We start from the raw sequence: 14,321 nt of genomic DNA on the forward strand, positions 1-14,321 counted from the left end.
GCCTGGCGATATAGGTGGGTCTTGAGTAGTTTACGAAAGACAAGGAGGGGGGGGGCAGTTCTAATCTCCGAGGGGAGTTGATTCCAGAGGGCCGGGGCCGCCACAGAGAAGGCTCTTCCCCTAGGGCCCGCCAAATGACATTGTTTAGTCCACAGGACCCAGAGAAGGCCAACTCTGTGGGATCTTATTGGTCGCTGGGATTCTTGCAGTAGCAGGAGGTTCCGGAGGTACTCTGGTCCAATGCCATGTAGGGCTTTAAAGGTCATAACCAACACTTTGAATTGTGACTGAAAACTGATTGGCAACCAATGCAGGCCACGGAGTGTTGTAGAAACATGGGCGAATCTGGGAAGCCCCACGATGGCTCTCACGGCCGCGTTATGCACGATCTGAAGTTTCCGAACACTCTTCAAAGGTAGCCCCATGTAGAGAGCATTGCAGTAGTCGAGGTGATGAGTGCATGAGCGACTGTGAGCAATGACTCCCGGTCCAAATAGGGCCGCAACTTGTGCACCAGGCGAACCTGGGCAAACATCCCCCTAGCCACAGCCGAAAGATGATGTTAGATAGCAAGTCCCTACTTTCTTGGACATTACAAAATATCAAGACTTCTTGAACAGAGTTCTTGAGAAAGGTCTAATTTTTGCCTTTTGTCCCTCTCCAGGTGTAGAGCAGGTCAGCATTCGATTGGACCTGGAAGCTGAATTCCACTTTACTCACCTCATAATGAAATTTAAGGTGAGGCTCTATGAATCAGCAGATGAACTAGAGAGGATATTAGATGTTTTGCCTTCACAGGAGGTAGAAAAAGTATTTGCACAGTTCTCTCTTTAAAAATAGTGTGTAAATTAATGTGCTTTTCTGCAAATACTTAAGCTTCTGGGCCAGTTTAAGTTTGTGCCAATGAAGGATTTCCTCTTTTTTTTAAAAAGAAGAAGAAGTGATTTTCATAAAAACCCCAGTGAGCAGGAAAGACTTTAAAGATCTCCCTGCCTGCTGCATACTTGATTATTATTCCACGCATCAATTGCCAGTGGCTATTTGCATTTGTGAAACTCATACATGTTAATACAATAATATATTTAACCTTTAAGTTGACACTTAAATGTTACTCAGCACAGCAGGAATTTCTGTTTTTAATCTAAGCTAAGTGTATCATGAAGTGTACCACAAAGCATCTTTGCCTCCATGTCCTTACTATTTCCTTCCTCACTTGAATAAAATTCTCCCCAATAAGTTTTACTAACAAAAACTAGGGTAGTCTCCCTCCCACCGCACTTGATTCATGTTGGTCTCTGAGCTTGATTGTTTTCTTGTTAGACATTTCATTATCCAACTAGGTAACAACATCAGTGCTAGAAGGGTGTGGGGGTTTACTCTCTTTATATATGAGTGTTAGTAGGAGCGCTCTCGGTGGTTCCTGGATTAAGCTGTTGTTTACAGTTTGATTGTTCGTTTGAGGGGGAAAAACAATGTGAAAACATGATGAACTATCTTAAATTTGTGTTACATTAGCAACTAGTGCTGCCACCATTTCTCTTCCTTTTTTAAAAAAAATCTGGGTGTCTACCCACTATTTTTTCATTCTGTTACTTTTTTAAAAAAAATTCATATATTTTAGATTTTTTTAACTTCCATCCATTCATAAAATTTCCCCCCAGATTCTATCATATCCTGAATCTTCTTTATCTTTAAGTCTTAAAGTAAGTCTATTCATTTCAGCACAATCCATGGACATTTTAATGCAGAGATCATCTCTTAGTGGTGTACAGCAAAGTTAGCTAGATTAAGGAATCCTCAATCTGAGTATTGCATTGGCAGTTCTGTGTTAGCAAAAACTTCAGAAGAGAAGGATTTAGGGGTAGTGATTTCTGACAGTCTCAAAATGGGTGAGCAATGTGGTTGGGCGGTAGGAAAAGCAAGTAGGATGCTTAGCTGCATAGCTAGAGGTATAACAAGCAGGAAGAGGGAGATTATGATCCCACTATATAGAATGCTGGTGAGACCACATTTGGAATACTGTGTTCAGTTCTGGAGACCTCACCTACAAAAAGATATTGACAAAATTGAACGGGTCCAAAGTCGGGCTACAAGAATGGTGGAAGGTCTTAAGCATAAAACTTACCAGGAAAGACTTAATGAACTCAATCTGTATAGTCTGGAGGACAGAAGGGAAAGGGGGGACATGATCAAAACATTTAAATATGTTAAAGGGTTAAATAAGGTTCAGGAGGGAAGTGTTTTTAATAGGAAAGTGAACACAAGAACAAGGGGACACAATCTGAAGTTAGCTGGGGGAAAGATCAAAAGCAACGTGAGAAAATATTATTTCACTGAAAGAGTAGTAGATCCTTGGAACAAACTTCCAGCAGACGTGGTTGGTAAATCCACAGTAATTGAATTTAAACATGCCTGGGATAAACATATATCCATCCTAAGATAAAACACAGGAAATAGTATAAGGGCAGACTAGATGGACCATGAGCTCTTTTTCTGCCGTCAGTCTTCTATGTTTCTATGTTTCTAGCTACAAATATTCTCCACTTAAGTCTTGTCTTTCTTCTCTTTCAGACTTTCCGTCCAGCAGCAATGCTCATTGAGCGTTCATCAGATTTTGGGCAAAGCTGGAAAGTTTATCGCTACTTTGCCTTCAACTGCTCCAAGCTCTTCCCAGCTGTTCCTACTCAGATCCCAACACATGTCAATCAAGCAATGTGCGACGACCGCTACTCTGAGATTGAGCCCTCCAGCTATGGTGAAGTCAGTGCTATTCTATGGAAGTAGAATGAAATGCAATTGGCAATGTCACTCAGAAGATCAGAGAATTGTATCTCTGTAATTATGTGAAACAACCTGGGGAAGATAAGCAGTCAGTCTTTATTTACTCCAACTGATTTAAATCCCTTCCACAAATTTACCACTGTTTTCTATGCACTTCTAGCAACACAATATCATTCATAGCTCAGTTTGTCTCTCTGGATTAGGATTAATGGAACTGGAATACAAATAGATACTTGGTGCTGAAAAAGGGCTACAGTCTGATAGCAAACCTAATTTGCAGGCGGGATATCCTAGATTTAATTTAGGTAAGGAGTGTGAAGGTTTTTAAGGGGCAGCCCGTCAGAATGGATAATGACCCCCTGTTATTCAATATCTACATGAAACCGCTGGGTGAGATCATCCAAGGGCATGGGGTGAGGTATCATCAATATGCCGATGATACCCAGTTATACATCTCCACCCCATGTCCAGTCAACGAAGCAGTAGAAGTGATGTAACGGTGCCTGGAGACTGTTGGGGCCTGGATGGGTGTCAACAAGCTCAAACTCAACCCAGACAAGATGGAGTGGCTGTGGGTCTTGCCTCCCAAGGATAATTGCATCTGTCCATCCATCACCCTGGGGGGGGAACTACTGACCCCCTCAGAGAGGGTTCGCAACTTGGGCATCCTCCTCGATCCACAGCTGACATTGGAACATCATCTTTCGGCTGTGGCGAGGAGGGCATTTGTCCAGGTTCGCCTGGTGCACCAGTTGCAGCCCCATTTGGACAGGGAGTCATTGCTCACAGTCGCTCATGCCCTCATCACCTCGAGGTTCGACTACTGCAACGCTCTCTACATGGGGCTACCTTTGAAAAGTGGGGCTTCCCAGATTCACCCACGTTTCTACAACACTCCGTGGCCTGCATTGGCTGCCGATCAGTTTCTGGTCACAATTCAAAGTGTTGGTTATGACTTTTAAAGCCCTACATGGCACTGGACCAGAGTACCTCCGAAACTGCCTGCTACTGCACGAATGCCAGCGACCGATAAGGTCCCACAGAGTTGGCCTTCTCCGGGTCCCGTCGACTAAACAATGTCGTTTGGCGGCCCCCAGGGGAAGAGCCTTCTCTGTGATGGCCCCGGCCCTCTGGAATCAACTCCCCCCAGAGATTAGAACTGCCCCCACCCTCCTTGTCTTTCTCAAACTACTCAAGTCCCACCTATACTGCCAGGCACGGGGGAGTTGAGACATCTTTCCCCCAGGCTTTTTATATTTTATGTGTGGTATGTATATGTTGTTTGGTTTTTAAATATGATAGGGTTTTATATGCTTCTTTTTTTAATATTAGATTTGATTCGCTATAATATTGTTTTTATTATTGTTGTGAGCCGCCCCGAGTCTTTGAATAGGGGCGGCATACAAATCTAATAAATTATTATTATTATTATTATTATTATTATTATTATTATTGTTAAGAAATAGTAATGGTCTCATTCATTGTACACTGCTCAAAAAAAATAAAGGGAACACTTAAAAAACGGAATATAACTTCAACTAAATAAAAACTTCTGTGAAATCAAACTGTCCACTTAGGGAGCAACACTGATTGACAATCAATTTCACCTGCTGTTGTGCACATTCAACTTTGTACAGAACAAAGTATTCAATGAAAATATTTCATTCATTCAGATCTAGGATGTGTTATTTGAGTGTTCCCTTTATTTATTTTTTTAACGGTGTAGTACACTGAATAGAAAGATCAATGTGACATTCAAAGTTAATTTTTAAACAGCAGAAAGGAATGTAAAATCTCAAGTTCTGGGTATGAATGCAGACAGCCACAATTGTCGAAATGAATTTGGAAAGCAGTAAAGTCTTCTTTGGTTTTTGAGGTAAATCTCTTGAGGCTAAGTGGATGAGGTCTAGTCTTAAAATGTTATCAAAGAGAATACCAAACTTAAATTGGAAGTATTTCTCAGGGGCTCGTTTTAACTTTAGCTCCATTGTCTTTTTTTTTTTGAGGTCAGATTTCTGAATTTGTAATATTAAGGTGATGGGAAAGATCGGCCAATTTCTTTGAAATTTGGTACCTTGTGGTACCACTATATATGACAACCTCTTCCAAAGTGACAGTGTTATGACATGCCAGGTTTTGTGTCTGTGTAATCCAGCTTTTTAAAAAGATGTCTTCTCTGTGTTTATGTCATTTATTCACTACTTTGTTTGAAGGGCTAACATGATTAATTATTATTAGACCCAGTCGTTGCCTAATTTAGATAGCAGTCTTGCCCTCATTATTTTTCTTTGGACATTGATCTTAATAAAAAGAACTCAATGACTTTACAGATTGTCCTTGATTTACGACTAGTTGCCTAAACCAGTGTTTCCCAACCTTGGCAACTTGAAGACATTTGGACTTCAACACCCAGAATTCCCCAGCCAGCGAATGCTGGCTGGGGAATTCTGGGAGTTGAAGTCCAGATGTCTTCAAGTTGCCAAGGTTGGGAAACACTGGCCTAAACTACCATTTGAGATTACAACAAACTTCAAAAAAGCTACTTATGACTCATCCTTTTTTTCTCTAGAATTTCCATTTTTATGTCAACATATATACCTTAAAATGTCAATAACACACATATTTATACATTTTTATTCAATCAAAAATCAATATCCTGTTTCACACCTATTTTTATCCTGTCCATCAGTCTGTCTTCCTCCATTCCATTACACTTTCCTCCTTCTATCTTCATCTCTTCCTACCTTTTTACTCCTTCTCTCTCCTTTCTTCTTCCCTCTCTTCACTTTTCTACTTCCCCTTTCTCTCTCTTTACCTCTCCCTGAGTGCTTCTTATCTCAGTTCATCTCATATTTAACAGACATATGCTGTACATTTTGGGGCTGGTAGTGCCTCTCTATAATCATTATGTTTATATATTTTCTGTATATATAACTCTTTACTCTAGGTATATGTTACTCGTCTGATACTGCCTCTCTTATCCTGAAGATTACATCTGTTACAGACACACACACACACGCAGACACACACAAACAGACACATCATGGGTAGTGTTGGGCGAACCGAACCTGCAAAGTTTGCAGTGTTCGGCATGCCGAACCCGAACTTTTTTAAAAGTTCGGGTAAAGTTCGGGTTCGGCGTTCTCTCGAACACCGCGAAATGCCGCCGCCTGGGAGCAATCAAAAGGAGGTGGGAAATCCCATGATGGGATTCCGGGGGCGGGGCTTTGATGTCACGGAGACTACTTCCTGGACGGCCGAAACAGGGAGGAAGGAGTCTCCGTGACGTCAAAGCCCCGCCCCTGGAATCCCTTCATGGGATTCCCCACCTCCTTTTGCTTGCAGCGCCGCTGTTGGCATCCTTTTCTGTAAAAATAAAAGGAAGCAAAAGGAGGCGGGGAATTCCCCATCTCCTTGTTTATTTTTACAGAAAAGGACACCGCAGCGGCTTGCTGCTGTTCGGGTTCGGGTTCGGTGAACTCACCCGAACTTCACGGCAAAGTTCCAGTGAGTTCGCCGAACCCGAACTTCGTTGGGTTCACCCAATACTAATCATGGGCACTAGGCACATTATCTCATTTCAGGTGCTTACATTTAAGACCGGTTGCAATATCCTATGTTAACGTGACTCTGATTTTTGACTTTTTTGCTGTCAGAAAACAGGAAAAACCACCCGTCAGCTATCCCAGATTTGCCTAATGACCGCATGGTTCACTTAACAAACATCGGATCGTGCAGAATGCAGCTGCGAGAGCTGTCATGGGCTTTCCTAAATATGCCCATGTTTCACCAACACTCCACAGTCTGCATTGGTTGCCGATCAGTTTCCAGTCACAATTCAAAGTGTTGGTTATGACCTATAAAGCCCTTCATGGCATCGGACCAGAATATCTCCGGGACCGCCTTCTGCCGCATGAATCCCAGCGACCAGTTAGATCTCACAGAGTTAGCCTTCTCTGGGTCCCGTCAACTAAACAATGTCGTTTGGCGGGACCCAGAGGAAGAGCCTTCTCTGTAGCGGCCCCGACCCTTTGGAACCAACTCCCCCCAGATATCAGAGTTGCCCCCACCCTCCTTGCCTTTCGTAAGCTCCTTAAAACTCACCTCTGTCGTCAGGCATGGGGGAATTGACATTTTCCCTTCCCCCTAGGCTTATAGAATTTATGCATGGCATGTCAGTATGTGTGATTGGTTTCTTAAATTGGGGTTTTTAAAATTAACTTAAATATTAGATTTGTTTACATTGTATTATTATTGTTGTTAGCCGCCCCGAGTCTACGGAGAGGGGCGGCATACAAATCTGATCAATAAATCAATAAATCAATAAATCAATAAATCAATAAATCAATAAATCAATAAATCAATAAATCAATAAATCAATAAATCAATAAATCAATAAATCAATAAATCAATAAATCAATAAATCAATAAATCAATAAATCAATAAATCAATAAATCATTGCTTGCTTTCCAACTATTGTAAAAGTGGTCATAAAATTGACTAGACGTACGACTGGAACAACTTATATCATCAAAATTACAGCCCTCCGTTGTGGTCGTAATTGAAGTCTACCTGTATGATCTTGGGAAGTTAGGGAAAACTTAGATGTGTCTTTTAACTCCTCTCTGCAGGTGATTTTCAAGGTGTTAGATCCGGCTGTGAAAGTCGAAGACCCCTACAGCCAGCAAATCCAAGGTATGGGTTCAGCAGGAAGTAGAGGAAAAGACTGCTTTTGAGTATCTAAAAGAAATGTTGCCAATGATTAAAATAGGTTGCCAGGGCTTTAGATATTTGACATAGAGTCATGCTTGCGATAGTGGTGAAAATCTGTCGCTCGAGGGAGGGATAAAGGTGATGGGAGGTTTGTTCTCTGAGCTTATGGGTTGCTTTCCAAATGTTTCATTACCAGGCTACCAGAGTGTCAGGATTAGTACCTAAGGTAATATTCCAGTCACAGTGAGAAAGCATCCTCCAGATGTATAGGACAGTCACATCCTGTGGTAATATGGTGGGAATGTTTATTCAACACTTTGGAAGAGATACATTTGGGGAAAGGTGGTAGTTTAATAATAATAATAATAATAATAATAATAATAATAATAATAATAATAATAATAATAATAATGGAAGAGATACATTTGGGGAAAGGTGGTAGTTTAATAATAATAATAATAATAATAATAATAATAATAATAATAATAATAACAACAGATGAAACAATCGATCACATACTCAGCTGCTGCAAAAAGATCACACAGACTGACTACAAGCATAGACATGATGCTGTGGCACAGATGATCCATTGGAACTTGTGCTGGAACTACCATTTACCAGTGGCAAAGAACTGGTGGGATCATAAGCCCAAAAAAGTGGTCGAAAATGAGCAAGCAAAACTACTGTGGGACTTCCGACTTCAGACTGACCGAATTCTGAAGCATAACACACCAGACATCCTGATTGTGGAGAAAAAGAAGGTGTGGATCATCGACATCACAATCCCAGGGGACAGCAGAATTGAGGAGAAGCAGCTAGAGAAATTAGTGAAATACGAAGATCTAAAAATCGAGCTGCAATGACTCTGGCATAAGCCAGTGAAAGTGATCCCACTGGTACTTGGCACGATGGGCGCAGTGCCAAAGGATCTCAGTGGACATTTGAAAACCATCAGAATTGACAAAATCTCTATCTGTCAATTGCAAAAAAACCACTTTACTGGGATTGGCACTCATAATTCACCGCTACATCACGCAATCAAAGGTGCTTGGGAAGCACCCGACTGGTGATGAAATACGAAATCCAGCATAGTGATCTCGTTTGCTGTGTTGCATTGATAATAATAATAACAACAACAGAGTTGGAAGGGACCTTGGAGGTCTTCTAGACCAACCTCCTGCTTAGGCAGGAAACTCTAACACTACTTCAGACACATGGTTATCCAACATCTTTTTTATTGTGCTTCCTGTCTGATAATGTGACCATAAAAAGAAGGAGGGAGAAAATAGAATAGAATAGAATAGAATAGAATTTTATTGGCCAAGTGTGATTGGACACACAAGGAATTTGTCTTGGTGCATATGCTCTCAGTGTACATAAAGTAAAATATACATTTGTCTAGAATCATGTGGTACAACACTTAATGATTGTCATAGGGGTCAAATAAGCAATGAAGAAGCAATATTAATAAAAATCTTAGGATATAAGCAACAAGTTACAGTCATATAGTCAACATGGGAGGAAATGGGTGAAAGGAATAATGAGAAAAACTAGTAGAATAGAAGTGTAGATTTAGTAGAAAGTTTGACAGTGTTGAGGGAATTATTTGTTTAGCAGAGTGATGGCGTTTGGAAAAAACTGTTCTTGTGTCTAGTTGTCTTGATGTGCAGTGCTCTGTAGCGACATTTTGAGGGTAGGAGTTGAAACAGTTTGTATCCAGGATATGAGGGGTCAGTAAATATTTTCCCCGCCCTCTTTTTGACTCGTGCAGTATACAGGTCCTCAATGCTTTTGTTGGCAGCAATTGTTTTTTCTGCAGTTCTGATTATCCTCTGAAGTCTGTGTCGGTCCTGTTGGGTTGCAGCACCAAACCAGACAGTTATAGAGGTGCAGATTATAGAAAAGCAAGAAGATAGAAATGGGGGAGGAGGATGAAGAGTCTGTAAAAGCTAAACTACTGTTCCAACAATTGCCTCTCTTGCCCAGATTTGTTACGTGTCACCAACCTGCGGGTGAACTTCACAAAGCTGCATACCCTGGGGGACAACCTCTTAGACTCACGATACCAAGTCCTGCAGAAATACTACTATGCGGTATATGAGATGGTGCTTCGGGGGAGCTGCTTCTGCTATGGCCATGCCTCTGAGTGTGCCCCGTTCACAGGATCGGCTAACCCGGTTGAAGGCATGGTAAGTTGCTCAGTGGGAGGCAAGGAGAAGTTTAGGCTGACAATAAATTGTTAACCACTAGAGGGAGCCCGTTCAGACCGATTCAGGCGAACTGGTAGCGGCAATTGTGGGTGGGCCCACTTGGATTTAATGCTGTTCTATGTAGCCACAATTTCAAGGCTAGCTGCCGGTACGGGTGTAAAGAGCATGTGTGGAGGTGGCACATGCTAGCATAGTGAGCACAAGAGAGAGCACACTCACATCTGCGAGCCAGTAAGGGGCGTACATAAGTGCACTGGTGTGCCTTTCGTCCCCTGTCCAATTGTTTTTCCTTTCTTTCACCTATCTTATATTTATTTATTTATTTTATTTATTAGTTGGACTTGTATGCCGCCTCTCTCCGAAGACTCGGGGCTTCCTTTCATATATCCTCTCCTCTAAGTTTACTTTCTCCCTCATTTATATTACCACATGTCTATTTTTCTTCCTATGTATTTGTGTATTGGACAAATGAATAAATAAATAAATAATAAATAAATAAATCAGGGAAGGCAAATGAATACTAAGCCGGTAACCACCAGTAAAGGGCGGCAAAATTTTTTACTACTACACCGTGGACGTGGCTTATTTTTTAGGTGTGGCTTGTCAGCCATGCAACAGGTGGGAGTGGCTTGACGATCATGTGACTGGGGGTGGCTTAAAGCTCATGTGACTGGCTTAAAGGTGGCCAACTTGATGTCACTCACGTCAAGGGTTTGGGTTAGGGTTAAGGTGCCTGGCCTCTCCTCACCTCAAGGAGATACAATTTCCCTATCTATTTACTATCGCTGAACATCCAAATTTCCAAAATATACTATTTAATTCTATGTATATACTGTATGCTATATGTGTACATACATATTACACACAGGTACACAAAAATATACTACACTTTATCTACTACATAAAGTGTATGTACACACCCAAGCACACACGCACAGCTCTTCTAAAATTATAAACATTCAACCTCATTTACTGCGATAGGAGAAACATACCCTTCTGCCGCACGAATCCCAGCAACCGGTTAGGTCCCACAGAGTTGGTCTTCTCTGGGTCCTGTCGACTAAACAATGCTGTCTGGCGGGACCCAGGGGAAGAGCCTTCTCTGTGGTGGCCTCGACCCTCTGGAATCAGCTCCCCCCGGAGATTAGGACTGCCCCCACCCTCCTTGCCTTTCGTAAACTCCTCAAAACCCATCTCTGTCGTCAAGCTTGGGGGAATTGAGACATTTTCCCCTTGCCTATGTAGTTTCTGTGCACAATATGACTGTATGTATGTTTTTATTTACTGGGGTTTCTCTTTTAGATTTTTTATATGCATAATTGCTATTTTAGATTCTAATTATTAGATTTGTCATTATGTATTGTTTTTATCACTGTTGTGAGCTGCCCCGAGTCTACGGAGAGGGGCAGCATACAAATCTAATAAATAATAATAATAATAATACCCAGAGCCCAGAAAGGAAAAAATAATAATTCAGAATTTTTTTACCGGTTCTGTGTACGTGACCAAAACTTTTCTACCGGTTCTGCGTACCTGACCGTACCTATAGGAGCCCATCGCTGGTAGCCACATGAAGTTTATGAGACCTTAGTTTGTATCAGGAGTCCCCTGTACCTACTGCAGGAATTCATGCTAATTTTAAAAATAACACCTTTATGATGGAAAATGCTGTGTCGCTAATTGGTGTGAAATTGGCTTTGCAAATCTATTTTATTCGTCTCCTCTCTTCCAGATCCATGGACGATGTGTCTGTAAGCACCACACGAAAGGTCTCAACTGTGAATTCTGCAAGAATTTCTACCAGGACTTGCCCTGGAGTCCAGCTGAGGTCCACAATCCACATGCTTGCAAAGGTGTGAGTTGAAGGCTAGGCCATTGTGCTCACCTGGAGCAGTCGGGGATAGCACAGTAAACCAGTGGGAGTCGTTGCAGGAAGATCAATCATTTTGTGATGCACGTGGTAACATCCTTGGCTTTGTGTAGTTGCATAGCCAAGATCACAAGCCCTGGAAAGATTTAATCAGGGATGTATTCTTCAGAAGAGAAGGATTTAGGGGTGAACAGTGTGGTCAGGTGGTAGGGAAAGCAAGTATTTATTTACATATTGATTGATTGATTGGATTTGTATGCTGTCCCTCTCCGTAGACTCAGGGCGGCTAACAACAGTAATGTAGAATGCTTGGCTGCATAAAAAGAGGTATAACAAGCAGGAAGAGGAAGATTGTGATCCCGCTGTATAGAGCGCTGGTGAGACCACATTTGGAATACTGTGTTCAGATCTGGAGACCTCACCTACAAAAAGATACTGACAAAATTGAACGGGTCCAAAGACGGGCTACAAGAATGGTGGAAGGTCTTAAGCATAAAACTTATTAGGAAAGACTTCATGAACTCAATCTGTATAGTCTGGAGGACAGAAGGAAAAGGGGGGACATGATCGAAACATTTAAATATGTTAAAGGGTTAAATAAGGTTCCGGAGGGAAGTGTTTTTAATAGGAAAGTGAACACAAGAACAAGGGGGCACAATCTGAGGTTAGTTGGGGGAAAGATCAGAAGCAACGTGAGAAAATATTACTTTACTGAAAGAGTAGTAGATGCTTGGAACAAACTTCCAGTAGACATGGTTGGTAAATCCACAGTAACTGAATTATACATGCCTGGGATAAACATATATTCATCCTAAGATAAAATACAGGAAATAGTATAAGGGCAGACTAGATGGACCATGAGGTCTTTTTCTGCCGTCAGTCTTCTATGTTTCTATGTATTTACTGTGTTTATTAAAAACCATTCAAAAAGTTTCATGACTTGAAACCACAACTGGGAATAGAATTTCCATTGCTAACCACAAGGTTTTTTTTTCAATCAATCGTGTCTGAATTTATAATCCTTTTATCCATGATTGTGAAGAGAATCGTTGCAATTGCTATGGCAGTTGTTAAATGAATTGTACCGTCGTTACATGAATCTGGCTTCTCCCATTGACTTTGCTTATCGGAAGCCAGGTGGAGAAGATCGCAAATGGTGAGCCCAGGACATTGCAACCTTCAGTTCAGGAGTGGAATGCGCCCAGTTCGCTCGTGCCTGTCGGTCGTCGGAGAGCCAATCGCGAAGGGAGCGCAAGGCTCCGCCCACCTGCTGTCATTCTGGTTCTTTTACCATCTACGCATGCACTAAACATTCTGTGCCTGTACAGAGGGTAAAAGAACTCAAATGGCAACGTCCGGACTAGTGGGTTGCTACCGGAATCGTAAAGGATGCTGCAGCAGTAGTAAAAGTTGAGCTTGCTTGTTGTCTGCAATTTGGCAGTTCAGATCTCACCGGGCTGAAGGTTGACTCAGCCTTCCCTCCTTCCAAGGTGGTTAAAATGAGGATCCAAATAGTTGGGGGCAATGTGCTGACTCCGTAAACTGCTTAGATAGGACTTTGAAGCAGTATATAAGTCTAAGCCAGTGGTTCTCAACCTTGCTAATGCCGTGACCCCTTAATACAATTCCTCATGTTGTGGTGACCCCCAACCATAAGTCTAGCACCAATTCTCCCAACAGATCTTTAAGCTGATTGGCAGGGAGATCAGAGGGACAGCCCCACTGTAAACGCCTGATTGGTCCAATTGTAAAAATATGTTCCAAGGCGCCAGAATAGAAGCTTTAGCTCCTAACACCATGATAAATTTGTCTTTTCTAAAGGTCTTAGGTGTTCTGCCGGGCTCTATGGTATGAGTCTCCCGAAAATTCAAGGGTACAAATTTCAGACACACACACACTTGAAAGTTCAAAAACAATGTTCTTTATCACAAAAATTCAAAAGAAACAAAGCACCCTTTTTGTATTGCAAAGAGCACTCGTCCCAAAACAACCTGGTAGTCTGTACAATCCCCTTAATCAGTCCTTAAGTACTTAGCTAGCAGCTGTGAAGAAACCTCACAGCCCTCCTTCTTCCACGAAGTGAAACACACACACTTTGCTCTGCTTTGGTTTCAAAGTCGTGAAAAATCAACAAAGTCCGGAAACAGCAAGGCACAGTCCTGAAGAACAACAATCAGATAATCTTCCACAACGGCCCAAGCCAGCACGCTGCTATTTATATCATCAGCTCTAATTGCTGGAGCCCCACCCAAACACAGGTGGCCTCTCTTATCTCCTGTAACATTTCCTCAATTGGTCTCTTCTATGCATAAGTCTGTGCCTGCGTGGGTCTAACACTTCCTCATCCAAATCAACCGAAGATAATGGAGATTGGCTTCCTGGGCTGTGTGCCAAGCCCCCCTCTTCCAAGTCACCCCCACCTTCTTCTTCGTCCAAGGAAACTGCACTACCTGACTCTGTCGGCAATAAAACAGGCCTATGACATGTTGATGCTTCCCCTGCATCCACCTCCACATTCCTTGGGGCAGGAGCTGTGCCAGAGCCAACCACAACATTAGGCGACCCTTGTGAAATGGTTGTTCAACCCCCAAAGGGGTCCCGACTCCCGACCCCCAGGTTGAGAACCACTGGTCTAAGCGCTATTGCTGTAATTATTGCTAGATCATGGGGGTTGTCTTGGTTGGTATCCATGGAGAAGAATGGACATGTGTGGGATTCAGGCTACTAAATCACTTTCCTGCCTTCT

The 14,321-nt window shown here is 42.1% G+C and overlaps 1 protein-coding gene across 3 annotated transcripts in view; it reads left to right on the plus strand.

Annotated features, from left to right (window-relative positions):
* Nucleotides 1-14,321, plus strand: part of LOC139160312 (laminin subunit beta-1-like) — a 140,702-nt gene that overhangs the window by 49,497 nt on the left and 76,884 nt on the right. For all 3 annotated transcript variants that reach the window (XM_070738054.1, XM_070738056.1, XM_070738055.1), the window contains exons 5-9: nucleotides 665-738; nucleotides 2,572-2,760; nucleotides 7,414-7,477; nucleotides 9,482-9,684; nucleotides 11,438-11,558. In XM_070738054.1, coding sequence (XP_070594155.1) covers nucleotides 665-738; nucleotides 2,572-2,760; nucleotides 7,414-7,477; nucleotides 9,482-9,684; nucleotides 11,438-11,558 — 651 coding nt within the window. The remainder of the gene's footprint in view (nucleotides 1-664; nucleotides 739-2,571; nucleotides 2,761-7,413; nucleotides 7,478-9,481; nucleotides 9,685-11,437; nucleotides 11,559-14,321) is intronic.

This window comes from Erythrolamprus reginae, chromosome 2 (assembly GCF_031021105.1).
Source record: "Erythrolamprus reginae isolate rEryReg1 chromosome 2, rEryReg1.hap1, whole genome shotgun sequence".
Classification (NCBI taxonomy): Eukaryota; Metazoa; Chordata; class Lepidosauria; order Squamata; family Dipsadidae; genus Erythrolamprus; species Erythrolamprus reginae.